This window comes from Rattus norvegicus, chromosome X (assembly GCF_036323735.1).
Source record: "Rattus norvegicus strain BN/NHsdMcwi chromosome X, GRCr8, whole genome shotgun sequence".
NCBI classification, from domain to species: Eukaryota; Metazoa; Chordata; class Mammalia; order Rodentia; family Muridae; genus Rattus; species Rattus norvegicus.
The window spans coordinates 52,238,931-52,255,708 of NC_086039.1; the positions used below are offsets into that span (position 1 = coordinate 52,238,931).

The 16,778-nt window shown below is 35.0% G+C and overlaps 1 protein-coding gene across 11 annotated transcripts in view; it reads left to right on the plus strand.

Moving 5' to 3' along the window:
* The window catches only part of Dmd (dystrophin), a 2,367,748-nt gene that overhangs the window by 1,168,833 nt on the left and 1,182,137 nt on the right, over positions 1 to 16,778 (plus strand). For all 11 annotated transcript variants that reach the window (XM_063279795.1, XM_063279798.1, XM_063279800.1 and 8 more), the window contains one exon: positions 4,121 to 4,268. In XM_063279795.1, the coding sequence (XP_063135865.1) occupies positions 4,121 to 4,268 (148 nt within the window). The remainder of the gene's footprint in view (positions 1 to 4,120; positions 4,269 to 16,778) is intronic.

A 16,778-nucleotide genomic window follows, 5' to 3' on the forward strand; every position in this document is an offset into this window, starting at 1 on the left:
CTTTTCCATCCTTTTCTTTTTATTTTTCTTTTTACTTTATTGGATTTTTAAATTTCTTTTACATTTCAAATGTTATCCCCTTTCCCGGTTTCCAGTCCATAAACTCCCTATCCCATCCCCGACCCTTCTTCTATGAGGGTATTCCCCCACCCATCCACCCAATCCTACATTAAAAATATTTTCTTCTATGATTTTGTTAAAAATATTTTCTAGGTCTTTGAGATTGGACTTTGTTCTCCTTCTATTCTTACTATTGCTTGGTATTTTTATAGTGTCCCATATTTCCTGGAAGGTTTATGTCAAGAAATTTTTAGATGCAATATGTTATTTGACTTATATACTCATTTCTTCTATTCTATCTTCAATGCCTGAGTTTTTTTTTATTGATAGTTTGTTTTTTTTTATTTGCATTTTTTTTTATTAACTTGAGTATTTCTTATATACATTTCGAGTGTTATTCCCTTTCCCGGTTTCCGGGCAAACATCCCCCTCCCCCCTCCCCTTCCTTATGGGTGTTCCCCTCCCAACCCTCCCCCCATTGCCGCCCTCCCCCCATAGACTAGTTCACTGGGGGTTCAGTCTTAGCAGGACCCAGGGCTTCCCCTTCCACTGGTGCTCTTACTAGGATATTCATTGCTACCTATGGGGTCAGAGTCCAGGGTCAGTCCATGTATAGTCTTTAGGTAGTGGCTTAGTCCCTGGAAGCTCTGGTTGCTTGGCATTGTTGTACTTTTGGGGTCTCGAGCCCCTTCAAGCTCTTCCAGTTCTTTCTCTGATTCCTTCAATAGGGGACCTATTCTCAGTTCAGTGGTTTGCTGCTGGCATTCGCTTCTGTATTTGCTGTATTCTGGCTGTGTCTCTCAGGAGCGATCTACATCCGGCTCCTGTCGGTCTGCACTTCTTTGCTTCATCCATCTTGTCTAATTGGGTGGCTGTATATGTATGGGCCACATGTGGGGCAGGCTCTGAATGGGTGTTCCTTCAGTCTCTGTTTTAATCTTTGCCTCTCCCTTCCCTGCCAAGGGTATTCTTTTTCCTCATTTAAAGAAGGAGTGAAGCATTCACATTTTGATCATCCGTCTTGAGTTTCGTTTGTTCTAGGGATCTAGGGTAATTCAAGCATTTGGGCTAATAGCCACTTATCAATGAGTGCATACCATGTATGTCTTTCTGTGATTGGGTTAGCTCACTCAGGATGATATTTTCCAGTTCCAACCATTTGCCTACGAATTTCATAAACTCGTTGTTTTTGATAGCTGAGTAATATTCCATTGTGTAGATGTACCACATTTTCTGTATCCATTCCTCTGTTGAAGGGCATCTGGGTTCTTTCCATTTTCTGGCTATTATAAATAAGGCTGCGATGAACATAGTGGAGCACGTGTCTCTTTTATATGTTGAGGCATCTTTTGGGTATATGCCCAAGAGAGGTATAGCTGGATCCTCAATTGCCTGAGTTTTTTTCTTCCATCTCTTGTATTTTATTGGTGAGACTTGCTTCTGTAGTTACTATTCATATTCCTCCATTTTTCATTCCCAGAATTCCCTTAGTTCATGTCTTCATTGCTTCTTCTAGTTTCAATTTCAGGACTTGAAGAGTTTTATTCATTCCCTTCAGCTGTTTCTTTCAATTTTCTTGAATTTCTTTAAGTTATTTATTTGTTTCCTCTAACTGTTTGTGGTTTTATAGGTGATTTACTCATTGCTTCTTCACAGACCTCTTCCATCTTCATGTAGTTGGTTTCAAGGTCTTTTTTCTTCTGCTTCATCTATGTTGGAATATTCAGGGTCTGTTGTGGTATGATATCTAAGCTCTAGTAGATACATATTGTTCTCACTTTTCTATTTTCTCCCTAGTGTCTAGGTGTCTGGATTTTGGGGTGGTTATATGTCTAGATTTGCTGAGTCCTTGGTTTGTCTTCGATGGATTTTTTTCTCTTTGTCATGTTCCTTGGTTTCTATTTCCTCTCTGGAATTTCAGAGTGTACTGATTGTATGTTGCTTGTTTCATTGGCCTGCATCCCTGCATGTTTATGGTTCCTAGTGTTAGATGCTATGGAGAAAGGGATACCAGTTTGGGGGTTTGGGATCCACAGGAAGCATGTACAAGAGAAGAGGAGGCTCAAGCTGGTGTTCTGATGCAGCACAAGGGACTTGGGAAAAAGACTGATTAGAAAAAGTTTAAAGCAGCAGCATACCATACCTGGTTCAGTGTGTTGAGTGTGGTGTGTCCAGTAATTGAGTATCGGATGTCTGCCCAAGTTGGGATCTGGGAAACAGTTAAGAGCTGAAAAAGGGAGTCCAGGAATAGGATAGTCTATAGGATACACAGGAAGTAGGGTTGGGAGTAAAGGCTGTTGCTGGTGTTCTATTGCAGTGTTCGTGGTGACTCTGGAGATTGAATCCAAAGGAAGTGAGAGCTCTGTGTATTTCTTGTACTTTGATAGGCAACTACTTCTTTAAGTTGAGGAAATTTTCTTTCATTGCAATGTTTCTGTGCCTGTAAGCTGTGTTTCTTTTCCTTCATCTATTCCTATGATTTATAAATTTGCCCTTTACATAGTGTCTCAGATAAAGATTTCCTGGGTAGTTGGTTCCTGGATTTTTTTTTAATTTCTTGGTTTTTTTTGACTAATCTATCCATTTCTTTTAGTTTGTCTTCAAGGACTGTTCCATATCTTGTACTTTGTTAAAGAGCTTTATATCAAAAGATTTTGTTTGACTTCCTAAATCAATCATTTGCAGTTTTACTTTAGGTTTTCTTTAAAGACTATATTTCTTAAAGTTCTGTTTTCATGTCTTGTTTTTATCATTTCATTCCACAGTTTGTTTTCACAGTCTCCATTAAAGTATTTATTTATATCCTCTATGTCCTCAAATATATTCATATTTTGTATTTTAAAATATTTGTCTTGTGCTTCAGCTGTATTGCATTTCTCAGAGTCACCTGTTGTAGGATTGCTGTGTTATAGAGGAACCATATTGTCTCAACTGCTAATGTTTGTGCATTTGTGCTGGTATCTAGGCATCTGGAGTTGGAATAATTTAGGTGATTCTAGATGTTGGTATCTGGACTTGTCTTTGTTGTTGAGTTTTCTAATCCTGGATTTTGTTTTCTGGTCTGGATCTTAAGAAAGAAGATAGCTGTGAGTTGCCTGGTGTTTCTACAGGTCAATGGGTGGCATAGAAGGACAGAAGTGTGTTAAAGGAAATGCTTAGAAAGGCTGCAAGAGTTAAGGGGATCCCATCCTCATAAAAAGGTGGGGTCCCAGGTAGTTGGAGGAAGAGAATCCTGTAAGTGGACTAAAGTAAATAACATGTCTAGAGTGACAGAGATGAAAATGTTATGGGGATTTTGACTTGCACGATGAGTTGTAGTCTCTAGTGAATGGACTTGATGTGGGAGGACAGGCACCAACAAGCAGGCTGCTAAGGCTGAGGGTGAGACAATAGATAGTATAATGTAGTACAGAAAGAATATTAAAAATTGTCTTCCTGAGTCCCAGGCCTGTGTGCATACTTAGGGTCAATGACAAATTGTATTTACATATTGATTACTGATAAAAAAAATTGGGTTAGACTAGTAGACAGTATGTAGGAAGGAGCGATCTGGGTGAGAACAAAGGTCTAAAGAGTCACCATGGAACAGGCGGAGTGTTGTAGGAGGCAATTCTGCAATCAGCTAGATAGTAATCTTAACTGAAGTTCTGAATCAGGAGGAAGGTTAAAACCCATAAAACTCATAAGTTAGTTTTATTTCGATCTGCATATAATTTAAAATTTATGGTTCCCAAACAATTTTTAAAAGTTTAAAAACTTTAGGTCCAAAAATTACTTTTTAAAAATTATCACAAGGAAGAAGATGCTAAAACTCCTAAGTAATTGTCTAATACTCATTTTACTCAACATACATGTTTAATTTTAAAGGAAATATTGCATTTCATTTTAATTCACACTTCCTATATAACATTAGTCATTATGTCTGATAAATGAAAATGAAATCTACAAATGTATGATACTACAAAAGTAATGCATTTGTCAGAAATAAAATAACTGGTGGTATCCACAAATATGTCCTATAAACCACTTACTTTGTTTCATCCATGTTTTCCAATTTTAGGAGGTTTGATAGATCAGTTGAAAAATGGCGACACTTTCACTATGATATGAAGGTATTTAATCAATGGCTGAATGACGTTGAACAGTTTTTCAAAAAGACACAAAATCCTGAAAATTGGGAACATGCTAAATACAAATGGTATCTTAAGGTAAGACTTTTGAGATTTCCCTTTCCATGCTGGCTTTAGTTTTGCAACAATATTTCGCATGTTTGACTACTGTAAGTTTAAATAAAAGGATGAATGAAATATATAATTCCTGACTTTTTGATGCTCACTAAAAATGTTATAAAAATTATAACATGTGTGCTGGAAAATTGTGTTATGAATATTTTGTGAAAAAAATGAGAGCATCCCCCTGGGCACTTCTGAACTGGTCCATCTGATGAACTATGTAGTGTAACTACATCTGGGATGCAGGAAATCATCTTACAGAAGGGTATAGTATGGGTGGTGGAGGGAAAAAAAAAGGGCATAGGGTGGGTTTAGGGCTTCTCTCTCTCTCTCTCTCTCTCTCTCTCTCTCTGTGTGTGTGTGTGTGTGTGTGTGTGTGTGTGTGTGTGTGTGTTTGCCTTATGTTGGAACCAGTCCAGAAGGAAAAGCTGTGGGTATACTTAGTAGTAATTTAGTTGCTTCAAATATCCATCATGATAAAATTACAAGTCTTCTTTCCCTCAAGACAATTTGTGGTGATATAGCAATATTTTTATACATCCTATTGACAAAATGCCTTCTGAGACAGACTAGAGGCCAAAACAATGTCGAGTTAATTGTTAGTACGCATTGACTTTTTCTGGTTTATGTTAATGGAAATGCAACATATGGATTATAACCAGGGAATCATTTAATTTCAACTTGTGTGTTTTAATATGAAGATAAAAATAAATTGAATTGTGGAGTTTATAATTTAGTTGATTTATCATGTAGATCTGTTCTAAGATATATGGTTTATTATGTGAAGTCTTTAATATTTTGTTTCTTTGTCTTTCATTATTCATGATGCCATTTTCATTCAAATGGGCTTGAAATGTGGCCAACATTTAATAACCAAAAATAATGAGTAAGATAGAAGAAAGAAAAGAAAATGGTAGTTAATTTACAAATTTAAACATTTAAAAATTCTAGGTTCAATATGATACTAGACTTTACAACTATAGTTATATATTATGAATCAAGTTTATATACACATTACTGTTAACATACATTAAAGAAAATTCATTAATTTATCATATTCTATTATCTTATAGAAGATACATTCTGAATAGCATCAAAGGGAATGTTGAATTAAGGAAACAATGTGATTTCTGCCTGAAAGGCATATATATATATATATGTATATATATGTATATATATATACCTTCTACCCCAATGGGTAGTAGACTCTTTGTCCACAGTATGGACTTGGCACTTTTTAAATGTTTGGTTCCTTAGTGTGTTCACAGTGAGAATGAGTTAGCATGAAAAAGGAGTAGCAGCGGGCTACCTTGTCTGGCCTCAGTGGGAAAGGATAGACCTTATCCTGTAAAGAATTGATGCCCCAGAGTAAGAAGGTGGGGGCCACCCTCTCACATTTAAAGGAGAGTGGGAGGGGGGAAGAGCAACTCTGTAGGGGGTGTAAATAAATAAAATAATTAATAAATCTAAGGGAATTCTTGATCAAGCAATTAATTTATGAGCTGAGGATACTTTTGTCTTCTCATTTGTCTATTGATTGTTTTATACCAATACTATCATAATTTTCATCAAATTCAAAGGTTTCAGTATTTATTTATTTATTTATTTATTTATTTATTTATTTATTTTACTTATATCCTGCTCACTGCCCCACTCCAGGTCACCCCCTCCTATAGTCCTTTTCCCCTTCCTTTCTCCTCAGGGTAGGTGGGACCCCTCTGGGTGTCCACCTCCACTCACCCTGGCACTTCAAATCTGTGGGTCTAGGTTTAGCCTCTCCCACTGAGGCCAGACAAGGCAGCCCAGCTAGTAGAATATATCACACAGAAAGGCAACAGCTTTTAAACTAGCCCTACCCCAGCCCGTTCCAGTTATTTGGACCCACCTGAAGACTGTGCTGCACATCTGTTACTTATGCAAGGAAAGCCTAGATCCAGGCTGTGTATGTTCTTTCTTTGGTGGTTCAGATTCTGAGAGCCCCAAGGGTCCAGGTTTGTTGACTCTGTTGGTCTTCTGTAGAATTCCTATCCCCTTCAAGATTGACAATCTTTCCTACAATTCTTCCATAAAAGTCCCCAAGCTCTATCCACTGTTTGGCTGTGGGTGTCTCTATCTGTCAGAGTCAGTCTTTATTTTTAGTCAAGGAATCACCAAATGATTATATATTATCCCGTTTAAAGTGGTGATATTATTCATTACTATTCTATCCATTTTCTTTGTGGTGCTTCCCCCATCCATAATTTTATATAATTTTATTGTGAATTTTAATGACATTTTGGTGTTTAATCGTTGATTACACCCTTTTGGTGTATATTTTTAATGGCATATACTACTATTGACATTTTTTAGTTGTGAAATTTGGGTGGTTTTATACCTATCCTAAGTTTAATCCATTTTTCCTATCCCATCATAATGATGCAAAATATAGATATAGTAATTCTTACTTTCTGTTATGAACTCAACCTGCTGCACATATTTTGGTTAATTTCAGTTCATTTATTTTATTCTTACTATGACTGCTATTTTTCTGTACCTTTAAGTATCTTGTAACTTTTAAATTTTGTTAGGTGTTGGGAAATTTAATTGGTATATGCTAAATAATTTGTCATTCAAGTAAACTTTCTTAAGCTATTTTCTGAGACCCAGATAACATAGTGTGAAACAGCTTTATGTTTATAGATTTTCTTTCATACATAATTATTTGCAATTAGCCAGCTAATTTTGTGGCACTATTGAGGAAAAGTCCTTCTGTTTACTCTGATGCCTCTTAAATGGCTGTGTTTTTGTTTTCTTGTTTTGTTTTTTTTTTATGTTGGTGGTGGTGGTGGTGGTTGTGGTGTTTTGTTTTGTTTTATTTAATCCATAGTGGCTTGTAGTAAAGTAAAAGGTCCAATTCCAAATGTATTTATTTCCCTAGTCTCTCATAGTTTTCTCACATATACAAGCTATTTATGACCTACCTGAACATTAAAAAATAGCTTCCTTCATATCTTGAAAGTTCTTCCTCTATGTTTTACTCTCTTTTCTATTAATCTGCCTTATAATATCTAACCATGGCCATCACCCCCTGGGATTTTGAGTTCCATCTTCTGAAATGAAATTTGCCTGGTGTTTTGAACATTTCCTCATCTTTTCTGATAGAAGTCTGCCTAGACAGGAAGGTGGGCAAATTTAGCACTCAGTCATGTAATTGTTCCCATTCGCTCTGTATTCATAGACCTTTGCCCCGTGTTCAATGTCGTCAAAATCCTTTCACACGTTATTTTTTATTTTATGTTTAAATATAATGCTGAATTTTCTCCATTTTATTACAAATTGCCAATCAAATAACCAAAGATTTTAATATTTCTCACAATATTACTAATGCAGTCATGCAAGTCTCACACAGTGTTATAGGCCTGTAGAATATGGAAAAGTCCCCATTTCCTAACAGTATAACTTATTAATTGCAATTGGTGAATACTTATCAAAATGTTTGCTATTCAATTTGAGAAGCAGTAAATATTTTAATCTATTTATGAACCTATAAATAACTAAGAAAGTGATTTTTATATACCAAGGAAAATGTTTTCTAGATAAGGAGATATTACTGATATTGCAAACCCTATAAAATTAAGCCTGTTTTTCTTTATTAAATCTAAAATCTGCTTAAATGTGCATGAGTGCACACACATTAAGATGTCTTCATAATTTTCATTCTGAGTAAGCCTTTTAGTTGAAAGGTGTTTATTAAGACTCATCGAATATTCTTGTTATACTGAATATTATGGTAATGTTTTAGTTCTGTCCTTGGCTATGTTCACACTTATTTTAACTAGAGACTAACCCTAAGATTGAGGGAACACTGACATTTCTCACAAAGAATACTGCATTCATTATAAGTCTCCTTATGACTTGTTATCAATAATGTGTTATTAGCTTACATTTATAAAAGTTGATAAAAATTAATGAATTATTCTTCTCAAACATCTGGAGCATAGGATAACTTACCATTGTGGAGAAATTAGGGAAAGGACCGTAGGAGCTGAAGGAGTTTGCAACCCCATAGGAAGAACAACAATATCCACCAACCGGACCCCGCAAAGCTCCTAGGGACTAAACCACCTACCAAAGAGTACAGAGAGGGTACCCATGGCTTCATCTTGATATATAGCAGAGGATGGGCTTGTCTGGCATCAATGGGAGGGTATACCCTTGGTCCTGTGGAGGCTTGATGGCCCAGAGTAGGGGAATGGCTAGGGCACTGAGGTAGGAGAGGGTATGCAGGTGGGGGAGCACCCTCATAGAGGCAGGGAGAGTGAGGAGTGGATAGGAGGCTTGTGGAGGGAAAACTGGGAAGGATGATAATATTTGAAATGTAAATAATGAAAATAACCAATAAAAAACATTATTAAACTATAGCACTTGGATTAGGGAAAATTCCTACTCATACAGACATATCTGACTGAGATGACTGACACTTTTGTGTTTTCAGTTTTCTAAGTTACAAGAAGAAATGCTACTGTGAATTTTCAGAATAAAAGTTGAATACCATGAAGTTGTGAAAATAATGCTAACTCAAATGGTGGCAAATATGAATTAGTGTATTATCAATTACCTTGGTTAATATCCAGGATATATAAATTAGAAAAGCTCCAATGTTAAGATGTAGCCTGCTTTCAGCTATACTGGGAAGAAATAACTTTAGAAATATAAGTTGTTAAATGATACTGAATTCTTACAGTTGCCAGTCAGAAGAATAAAAATCACCATTAGGATAAATATTTGCAAGTACTGAATATTCTTCCTTTGAATGGAAAAGCAGCCCATTTAGTATGGTGGCATAATGCTTTTTAGTGAACCCTAATAAAATTAGCACCACTTTCTAAAGAATATTGCCATGAATGTGTGTGAAACTGAATCTTAAAATACGTCATTTTAGTTCACCATTAAGAAGTAAAATACAATGGGATTGTTTATATAAAATTTTACAGTTTAAATCAACAATTAAATCAATAATAATTATAAATAATTAAATCCACACAGAAAATAAAGTATCAATATATTATATTCATTTGGGTTGATAACTTCTTTTAAAGGTAAAATACAATTTTTAATGTTAACTATTTTCCAGTTATATTCTGCAATGCTATCATGTTTGCTGATTGATAATTTCAAGTACATTGGCATGAAGTGTATTTATGTATATTGGGGTAGATAAATTGAGTTACAAGTGTATAATTTGTTAGATAATAAATTTGCATCATTATAATAGAAAAATACTTATACCAAAATAAATTCAATGTAGCATATTTCAATACTTCTATCATCCTAACACTAACCAAATAGTTATAGAATAGGATTATACTCTGCTTTATCTAATAGAGAGCAACATAAGGATGAAATAACAGGTATGCTTGTGTCACAGACTTGGAAAAGGCAGAGGGAAGGCTGCATCAGTGTTAAGGACCCGTTGAGCTGCTCATCCTTTCACCTTACCTTGGCTATCAGAGATTGAAGAAAGCGTTTTGTAAAGAACCCAATTTTGAGGACTTTAGATTCAAAGCACACACACACACACACACACACACACACACACACACACACAAAACAGAAGAAACTGGTGTTCAAACGTTAGACAATGCTTTCTTGTTCTTAATGGGATGACTTAGAGTTTTCAGTCTTACTTTACTGCCTCCACTTGCAGACCATGAAGCCCTATTATAGCAGAGGCTGCTATTGAAAAGGCATTGACTTGTGCAGACCTGAAGTCTGTTGATTGAGTTGCATAGGTCACTGACTGTATTTGCTGCAGAGTATGTGATTTCCATCTAGAATGGGCTTTAATATTTAATTAGACATATGCTCACTTACAAGACTCTATATGAGCTAATTGGTATTCTATTAATACAGATTGATTGAAACACTTTTTTAAGGCATATGGTGTAAAAGACTAAATTGGATATAAGAATGCTTTGTATACAGTCAGTTTTTACAGGGGTGATTTTACCAGCTGGCTGGTGAGTTTGAAGCCTTCTTAACAGCCTTGCTGCTGATAGAAACTTTGATGAAAAAATCACTTGAGTAAATATTTCTGCCATCTGTTGCCCTTCATTGGGACCCTGGTGCTAGGAATAATTCATACATAGCTTGCCCTTTATTTTTCCCCAGCAGTAATAAAATTTTATATGATTTCATTTTGTGGTCACAAAACCTATCCTCTTTTCTCTAGCTAGAGGACATATACTAATACAAGGAAAGCAGCAAGACAATGTATTGCTAAGGGTATTTGTTTTTAGTCACTTGGCTTAGATTCCCAGCAATGTATAATAAGATGGGGATACATTACAAAATGACTGTTTCAGTATTATTACCTGGTGGTTGCATGGGAATTCAGTGTCTTCATATAGTTACAAAGTTAGGCACTTCATTTTTTAATTCTTCTCTCATACAATAATGCATCTTGACCTCACAGTTTCCCCTCACTCCATTCCTGCTACTCACCCAGCTCTACCCCTTCATACATATCCTGTCCTCCTAGATTCACTACAGCTCAGGTTCCTTTTAGAAAAGAGCAGGCCTCCCAGGGGTATCATCCAAACATGGCATTGCAAGTTACAATGTTACTAGACACAAACCCTCATTCTTATGTAAATATTGTTAGGTATGTTGCTGCTTAGAAAATCTACTACAGCTTCTTGGCTCTCATGCATCTTTTCATAAGTAGTAAATAACAGATTTATTGGAAATTTGGCACAGTGCAGAAATTCAGTGATAGGCTTTAAATCATATGTTTCTCATAAATAAGTGTATTAAAATAATTGGATAATGTCAGGTGCTTGTTTTTAAAGTTATGTTGTCCAACATGACATCTTTAAGATGACAAATTGTTATACATTGTTATAAAGAAGCAAGAACAACCATTGAAATAAACCATGATAACCATAGTAGTCCGTAACTGCTAAAAATTCAGGAAAGCCCAGCTGTCCTTAAGGGATTCCCCTTCTTAGCTTATGAAATTATCAAGAGTAAGAGAAAAATGTGAAACATATTAATTACACATCTCAAACTGATAAAACTGCAAACTGTTCACATCAACATAGAAGTAGTAAGAAACAGAAATTGTATTTAATCATGTGTATAATTTTAACAAAACAACGATCCTTTGCAAAGAGCACATTCTAGTCGTTTCTTCTTACACAGCTTATAGTCCTTTTAAATCCTTTTTTTCTGAATTTACTATTAATTTTCCTTTCTTCTGTGAATACTAACAAACACCAGCTTCCCAGCCCCCATGTCTCAAACTTACTTCTGTTTGCTTGTGTGCATTTCTTTCATGTGTATTCCTACTATCAGCTAAATATAACTATCAAACACATATTTTGCATTTTAATGACAAAGCAATCACCCCATACAAAGATATGAAAAAATATACACACAAAATTGACTTATCTCTAAATTAGCCTTTTTATAAACTTAATGATATTATTACTTTACAGTATTTGAGATATGCTTGCATTCAAGCTATGCATATTTTTGCATTAGAATGGAAAACTTATATTCTTCATCAACAATATGCATCAGTACATGAAAAACGTTTATAAACCTTTAATTCCCAATATTTTTAGAATGCTTAAATGCATTAGAGAATTATGTTTTATGGCACTATATCATTTAAGCAAAGCATCCTTTGTTTTTTCCTGCTATAATAACCCTTATTCCATATCCCAAACCCAAGTATCTCAAATCAAAGTGTTCTAACCACTTCCGTGTCCATGATATTGCCATATAGCCTGGCAGTTTAGCAATATAATGTGTCCCTCATCTAACCCATTAAAACATATTTCAGAATTATTCTCCATTTACTTATTTGAGGGTCCACAAGAAGTCTCATCACACAGCATGCATGTGGAGTTCATAAGAGAACTTTCGGTGATTGCTTCTCTTTTTCTATCGCATGGTCCTAGCAATCTAACTCAAATATTGAGGCTTGCTGGTAAATTATTTTCACCACTGAGCCATTTTGTCAGCCCTGAAACAAACTGTGAATGCCCTAATTGAACAGAAACATTAATTGAGTCTACTGTGGACAAAGCATACATTGCTTGCTACCAGGAGCACAGATCAAGAAGCTGTTTTTCTCTAAAGAACTCACAGCCTCAGTATATCAATGTTAAGTAAGGTTCAGTGCAATATTTAGACACTCTAAAATAGTACTTGAACTTGTGAAAAGAAAACATGTTTGTTTCTTTGCTTTCCTCATAGCTCTTAATCATTCCTAATATTCTTGCATCACATGTCTGAAAATTTCAGGCTTACTTGGGAAAACATTTCATGGGAAAGTAGTATGATCAGTAATGTGAAAAACAGCTCAAAGAAAGTGTAGTTTGAACAAAATATACAAAGAGGAAGAAAATGTTCTAATATAGGTATAAATTTTGAAAAATGATAAATTTGACATATTATAGTAGAAGATACTTATTCACAGTTGAACATGTTCATGGTGAGCTATTCATCAAGTTGAAGAGCAAGTATCTAGTTATAATAATGGTAAATCCTCCTACTATATAACTGAATTTTTGTAGAAGCAAGAAACATGAATTGTTTGCAAACACCATAGTAAATAAAATGGAAAACCATTATTAATCAGAAAGAGATAATTGAGATAATTGTATTGGCTGGTAACTCATATTAATGTCACTCAATTAAAATTAATAGAGGAAATATTCAAAAACATGAGTAATGAAAGAAATGACGGAACATAGATAACATAAACATACCTCTATACAGTGTCATTTTTCCATTTAGGTTTTCTAGTTGCATTATCAATGTCTATTTTTCAGTACATGACTTTTATTTTTATGAATTTGTAGCACTCACTTTTAATTCTGTCTCCTTAGTTTGGTGTTTCATTCTACATAAACTAGTTTTGAGGAGCATTTCAGGGAAGTTTAAATAATACATTTGTATGCTGGTGGGAATTTAGGATTTCATCAAGAATATTGAGCTAGCTAATTATATGAGTAAATATATCACCCGAGGCACCACTCAGGGCACTTGCAATGGAATTAATTTTAAGTGCAACATATAGTTTCTTGGTGATATATAAATTATCCTATGAATGTCATAGTAATAAAAGGGGAAATTATAAATACCCCTAGCAACCTATTTTTTGTTAATAAAGTTTTAATGGGATTTCACAATATTTATTTATTGACATATGGTCTACAGCTACTTGATAGCTACAAAGAAATGAGTGAATCAGTAGTTACCCTTAAAGTCATATGGCTTATATACCTCAAAACATCTAATGTGGATTTTTTTACAGAAGAAAACATTTGCTTAGCTCATATTTTGGAGGACAGAGTAATAAAATGATAGGGTAAATGACATCCCCAGTTATCCTCTAATTAATTTTTTGTTGGCTATACATTGAAATGTAATTGGTCTATGTTCATAAATCAAATTAAAATTCATACAACAAAAACATAAGAAATAAAATGTTTCTTATTTAATTCAAATTGGACTTTGCAGTATTAATTGAAGAGGTTGATTCTGTTTTCATTTTATTGAACCATAATTATTGCATTTTTATGAGATAAACATAGGTTTCAACATATGTGCAAACAAGATTATAACCACATCAAGGTATTTAGAAAAATCTATTGCCTTAGACATATATATATATATATATATATATATATATATATATATATATGTCAGAACATTCAGAATATTTTAAAGATCAAAACTGAGGAGTTTTTAAATATATACTAACATGTTGGTTAGCAAAGCCCTGAAGGTCATGTAAATAGAATTAAATAGGCTGAATACTTTTGAAGAACATTAGCAATTCTTCCCTTGACAGTTCTTACTGTGAGTCTATTGGGTCCCTGAAAAGTCTTAATGAGACACTAAATCAAATAACCATGATAAAAGCTTGTTCGAGTTGTTCTAACTAAACCTTCTTTCATTATGTCAATGGTGCTAAACACAAGGCCCCCACTAAGCATAATACCTCATGGTATTATGTCATGAGGCTTTGGAACTCAAGGTGAGTAGTAAAAATAGCCTTGTCTGTTCTAATGAGGATTCCTGGTCAGTCAGGAAGGTTTGTCTGCTGTGATGATTAGCTAGTATCCTGCCTATTTAAAATCTTACCATTTTGCTTTTTTCCCACCTCTTCTGTTTCTCACCACGAGTATTGGCATAGGCGATTTCTGTGGTTTTTAAGTTAAGAACTCTAATAAGAAAAAAAGTCATGAGATAATCTCTTCTACCCTGGTTGCTTTCATAAAGAAGGTGAAGTTCCCCTTGGAGAGACTGCAGAACATAACCATTTGTATGCAATGAACAGTTTCAAATATGTTAAGATTGATGTGCAATTTCTCTTTGACACAGGAGAAACAATTAGGACGCGCTGCGGTCGTATATCCCAGAGTCCCAGTGTTGCTTCTACACTTTAAGTGTTGTTGGATCATTATGTGAGATTCATAATTTTGTCCTGTTGTATGTGCTTCTGCATTACCATCTAGTCTTAATTTATTATACCCTATTAAAAGTTTTTAGGTAATTTGTTCTTATTGATACTCAGACATTAAAATGTCGGCAGGCTGTGAAAATGAATAAATTTAATGTGCCAGCATAATTCTCCAAATCTGGGCTTTACAACTAATCCTACAGACTTACATTGTATTATAAATCATCGTTACCACAGATCCATTTGAAGATACTTTACTGCTAAGTTTAAATAATACATTTTTATGAAATTTCTCTCCCAGATTTCTATTATTTTACAATATATGGTTGCTGTATATTTACAAATTGCGTACATTTACTGGCTAGTAATGGATTGATGAAACATCTGTAAATTTAAAAAGACACAATTGCCAAATACAATATGCATTGCAACATGGAAGCTTATAGTCATTTATTTAACATGTTTTCTATAATGAAAAGCAAAAAACATTTCATTGCAGAAATATGCAGATTTAAGTTTATAACCAGAACAATCCCAACAGAAATGCTCAAGGCAGTTCAATCAACATAATGACATATAATATAATTTCATTAAAAAAAAAGAGATGTTGGGGTTGGGGATTTAGCTCAGTGGTAGAGCGCTTGTCTAGCAAGCGCAAGGCCCTGGGTTCGGTCCCCAGGTCCGAAAAAAAGAAAAGAAAAGAAAAAAAAGAGATGTTGTATGGTAAGCTTTTAAATTATTAAAGAAAGTTATCATGTTATGCAGAGAAGAGAAATAAGCAAGCATCCTAGGTTATTGTATGCTGCTATAACAGAATACCTGATAAGAAGGTCATTTATAATGTCCAGATACATATTGGCTCACAGTTTTGAGGCTGCAGAATCAAGGGTACTTGCAATGGAATGGTACTAGTCAAGAAGCTAGCATCTAATAAAGGATGTTTTGTAGATCATCACAAGGCAAATTTTCAGAAATGAAGGAGAGAAGAAACAAAACTTACACTTTTATGATGTCCATAGTCCTACCTTTAAGGTAGGGTTCTTACTGTCTCAAAATCTGCAATTAATAATTTTATACTTGTAAGTATACACTTTTTTATTCCTTTCATGACTTCCAGTTGAAGGATGGGGCCACCCACCCATCTCAAAGATTTTAACCAAGAAATGTCAGTGTATACTTATGTTCCCGATACAATTAAAGTGTTTTTTAATTTCTCTTAAATTCTAAATTATATATAAATGTGCATATGAGTACCTGTGTGACCCTCCCTTCTTCCCAGGGGCGATTTTTGGTCACAGGCCCAAAAGGACAAAGGAGCAGTGGTGGGGGATTGGGGGCCTGAGGGATAAAGAGGGTTTGTAAGGAATGAGAGCAACAGATTGACTTCCAGGATCAGCTTCAGCAAGACAGCTCAACTTTATTTCCAGTGAACAAGGAATATATAGTTCTTGTGGAGTGAGTAAGTATTTCCAGGGTGAACATATGTTATTGGTAAGAGTGAGAATGCTTCATTTACTTGAAGAAGAATCCCAAGATCTTCCTTGGCACGTTCTTAGCAGCAAAGAGGTAGTTGAACCTGTAATCTGGCCATATGTTACCTGATTTCCTCAGAGGATCGTTTTGGATTACAGGTAGTAAGTGGTGACTAATCATAACACAGTACCTAATTTTCATAAAGTGGGAAGGGTTAAGTGGGACTTACGTGCTAGAAGCTTTGTTCAGGGTAATCCTCTAGGTAAAGTCAGGCACCTGTGCTTAGGAGCATTCTCTGAGTAAGATCAGGCAGCAAAGAGAAAGCCCTGCTGAGAAAGGTCCTCCATTTTGTGCCAAGCTTGGAGGGTTAATCTGGGCATGGTGGACTGTAACTTTAATATCAGGTTCTTCCAACATACAGAATCCACTAAAGTGTCCCGGATACTCTGGAGGTTGAGTAAGAAGCAGTTATAAGCCATCTGACACAGGTTCTGGGAAGTGAACTCGGGTTCTCTGCAAGATCATCTTATGACCTCTTTTCCCTTTTATTGACT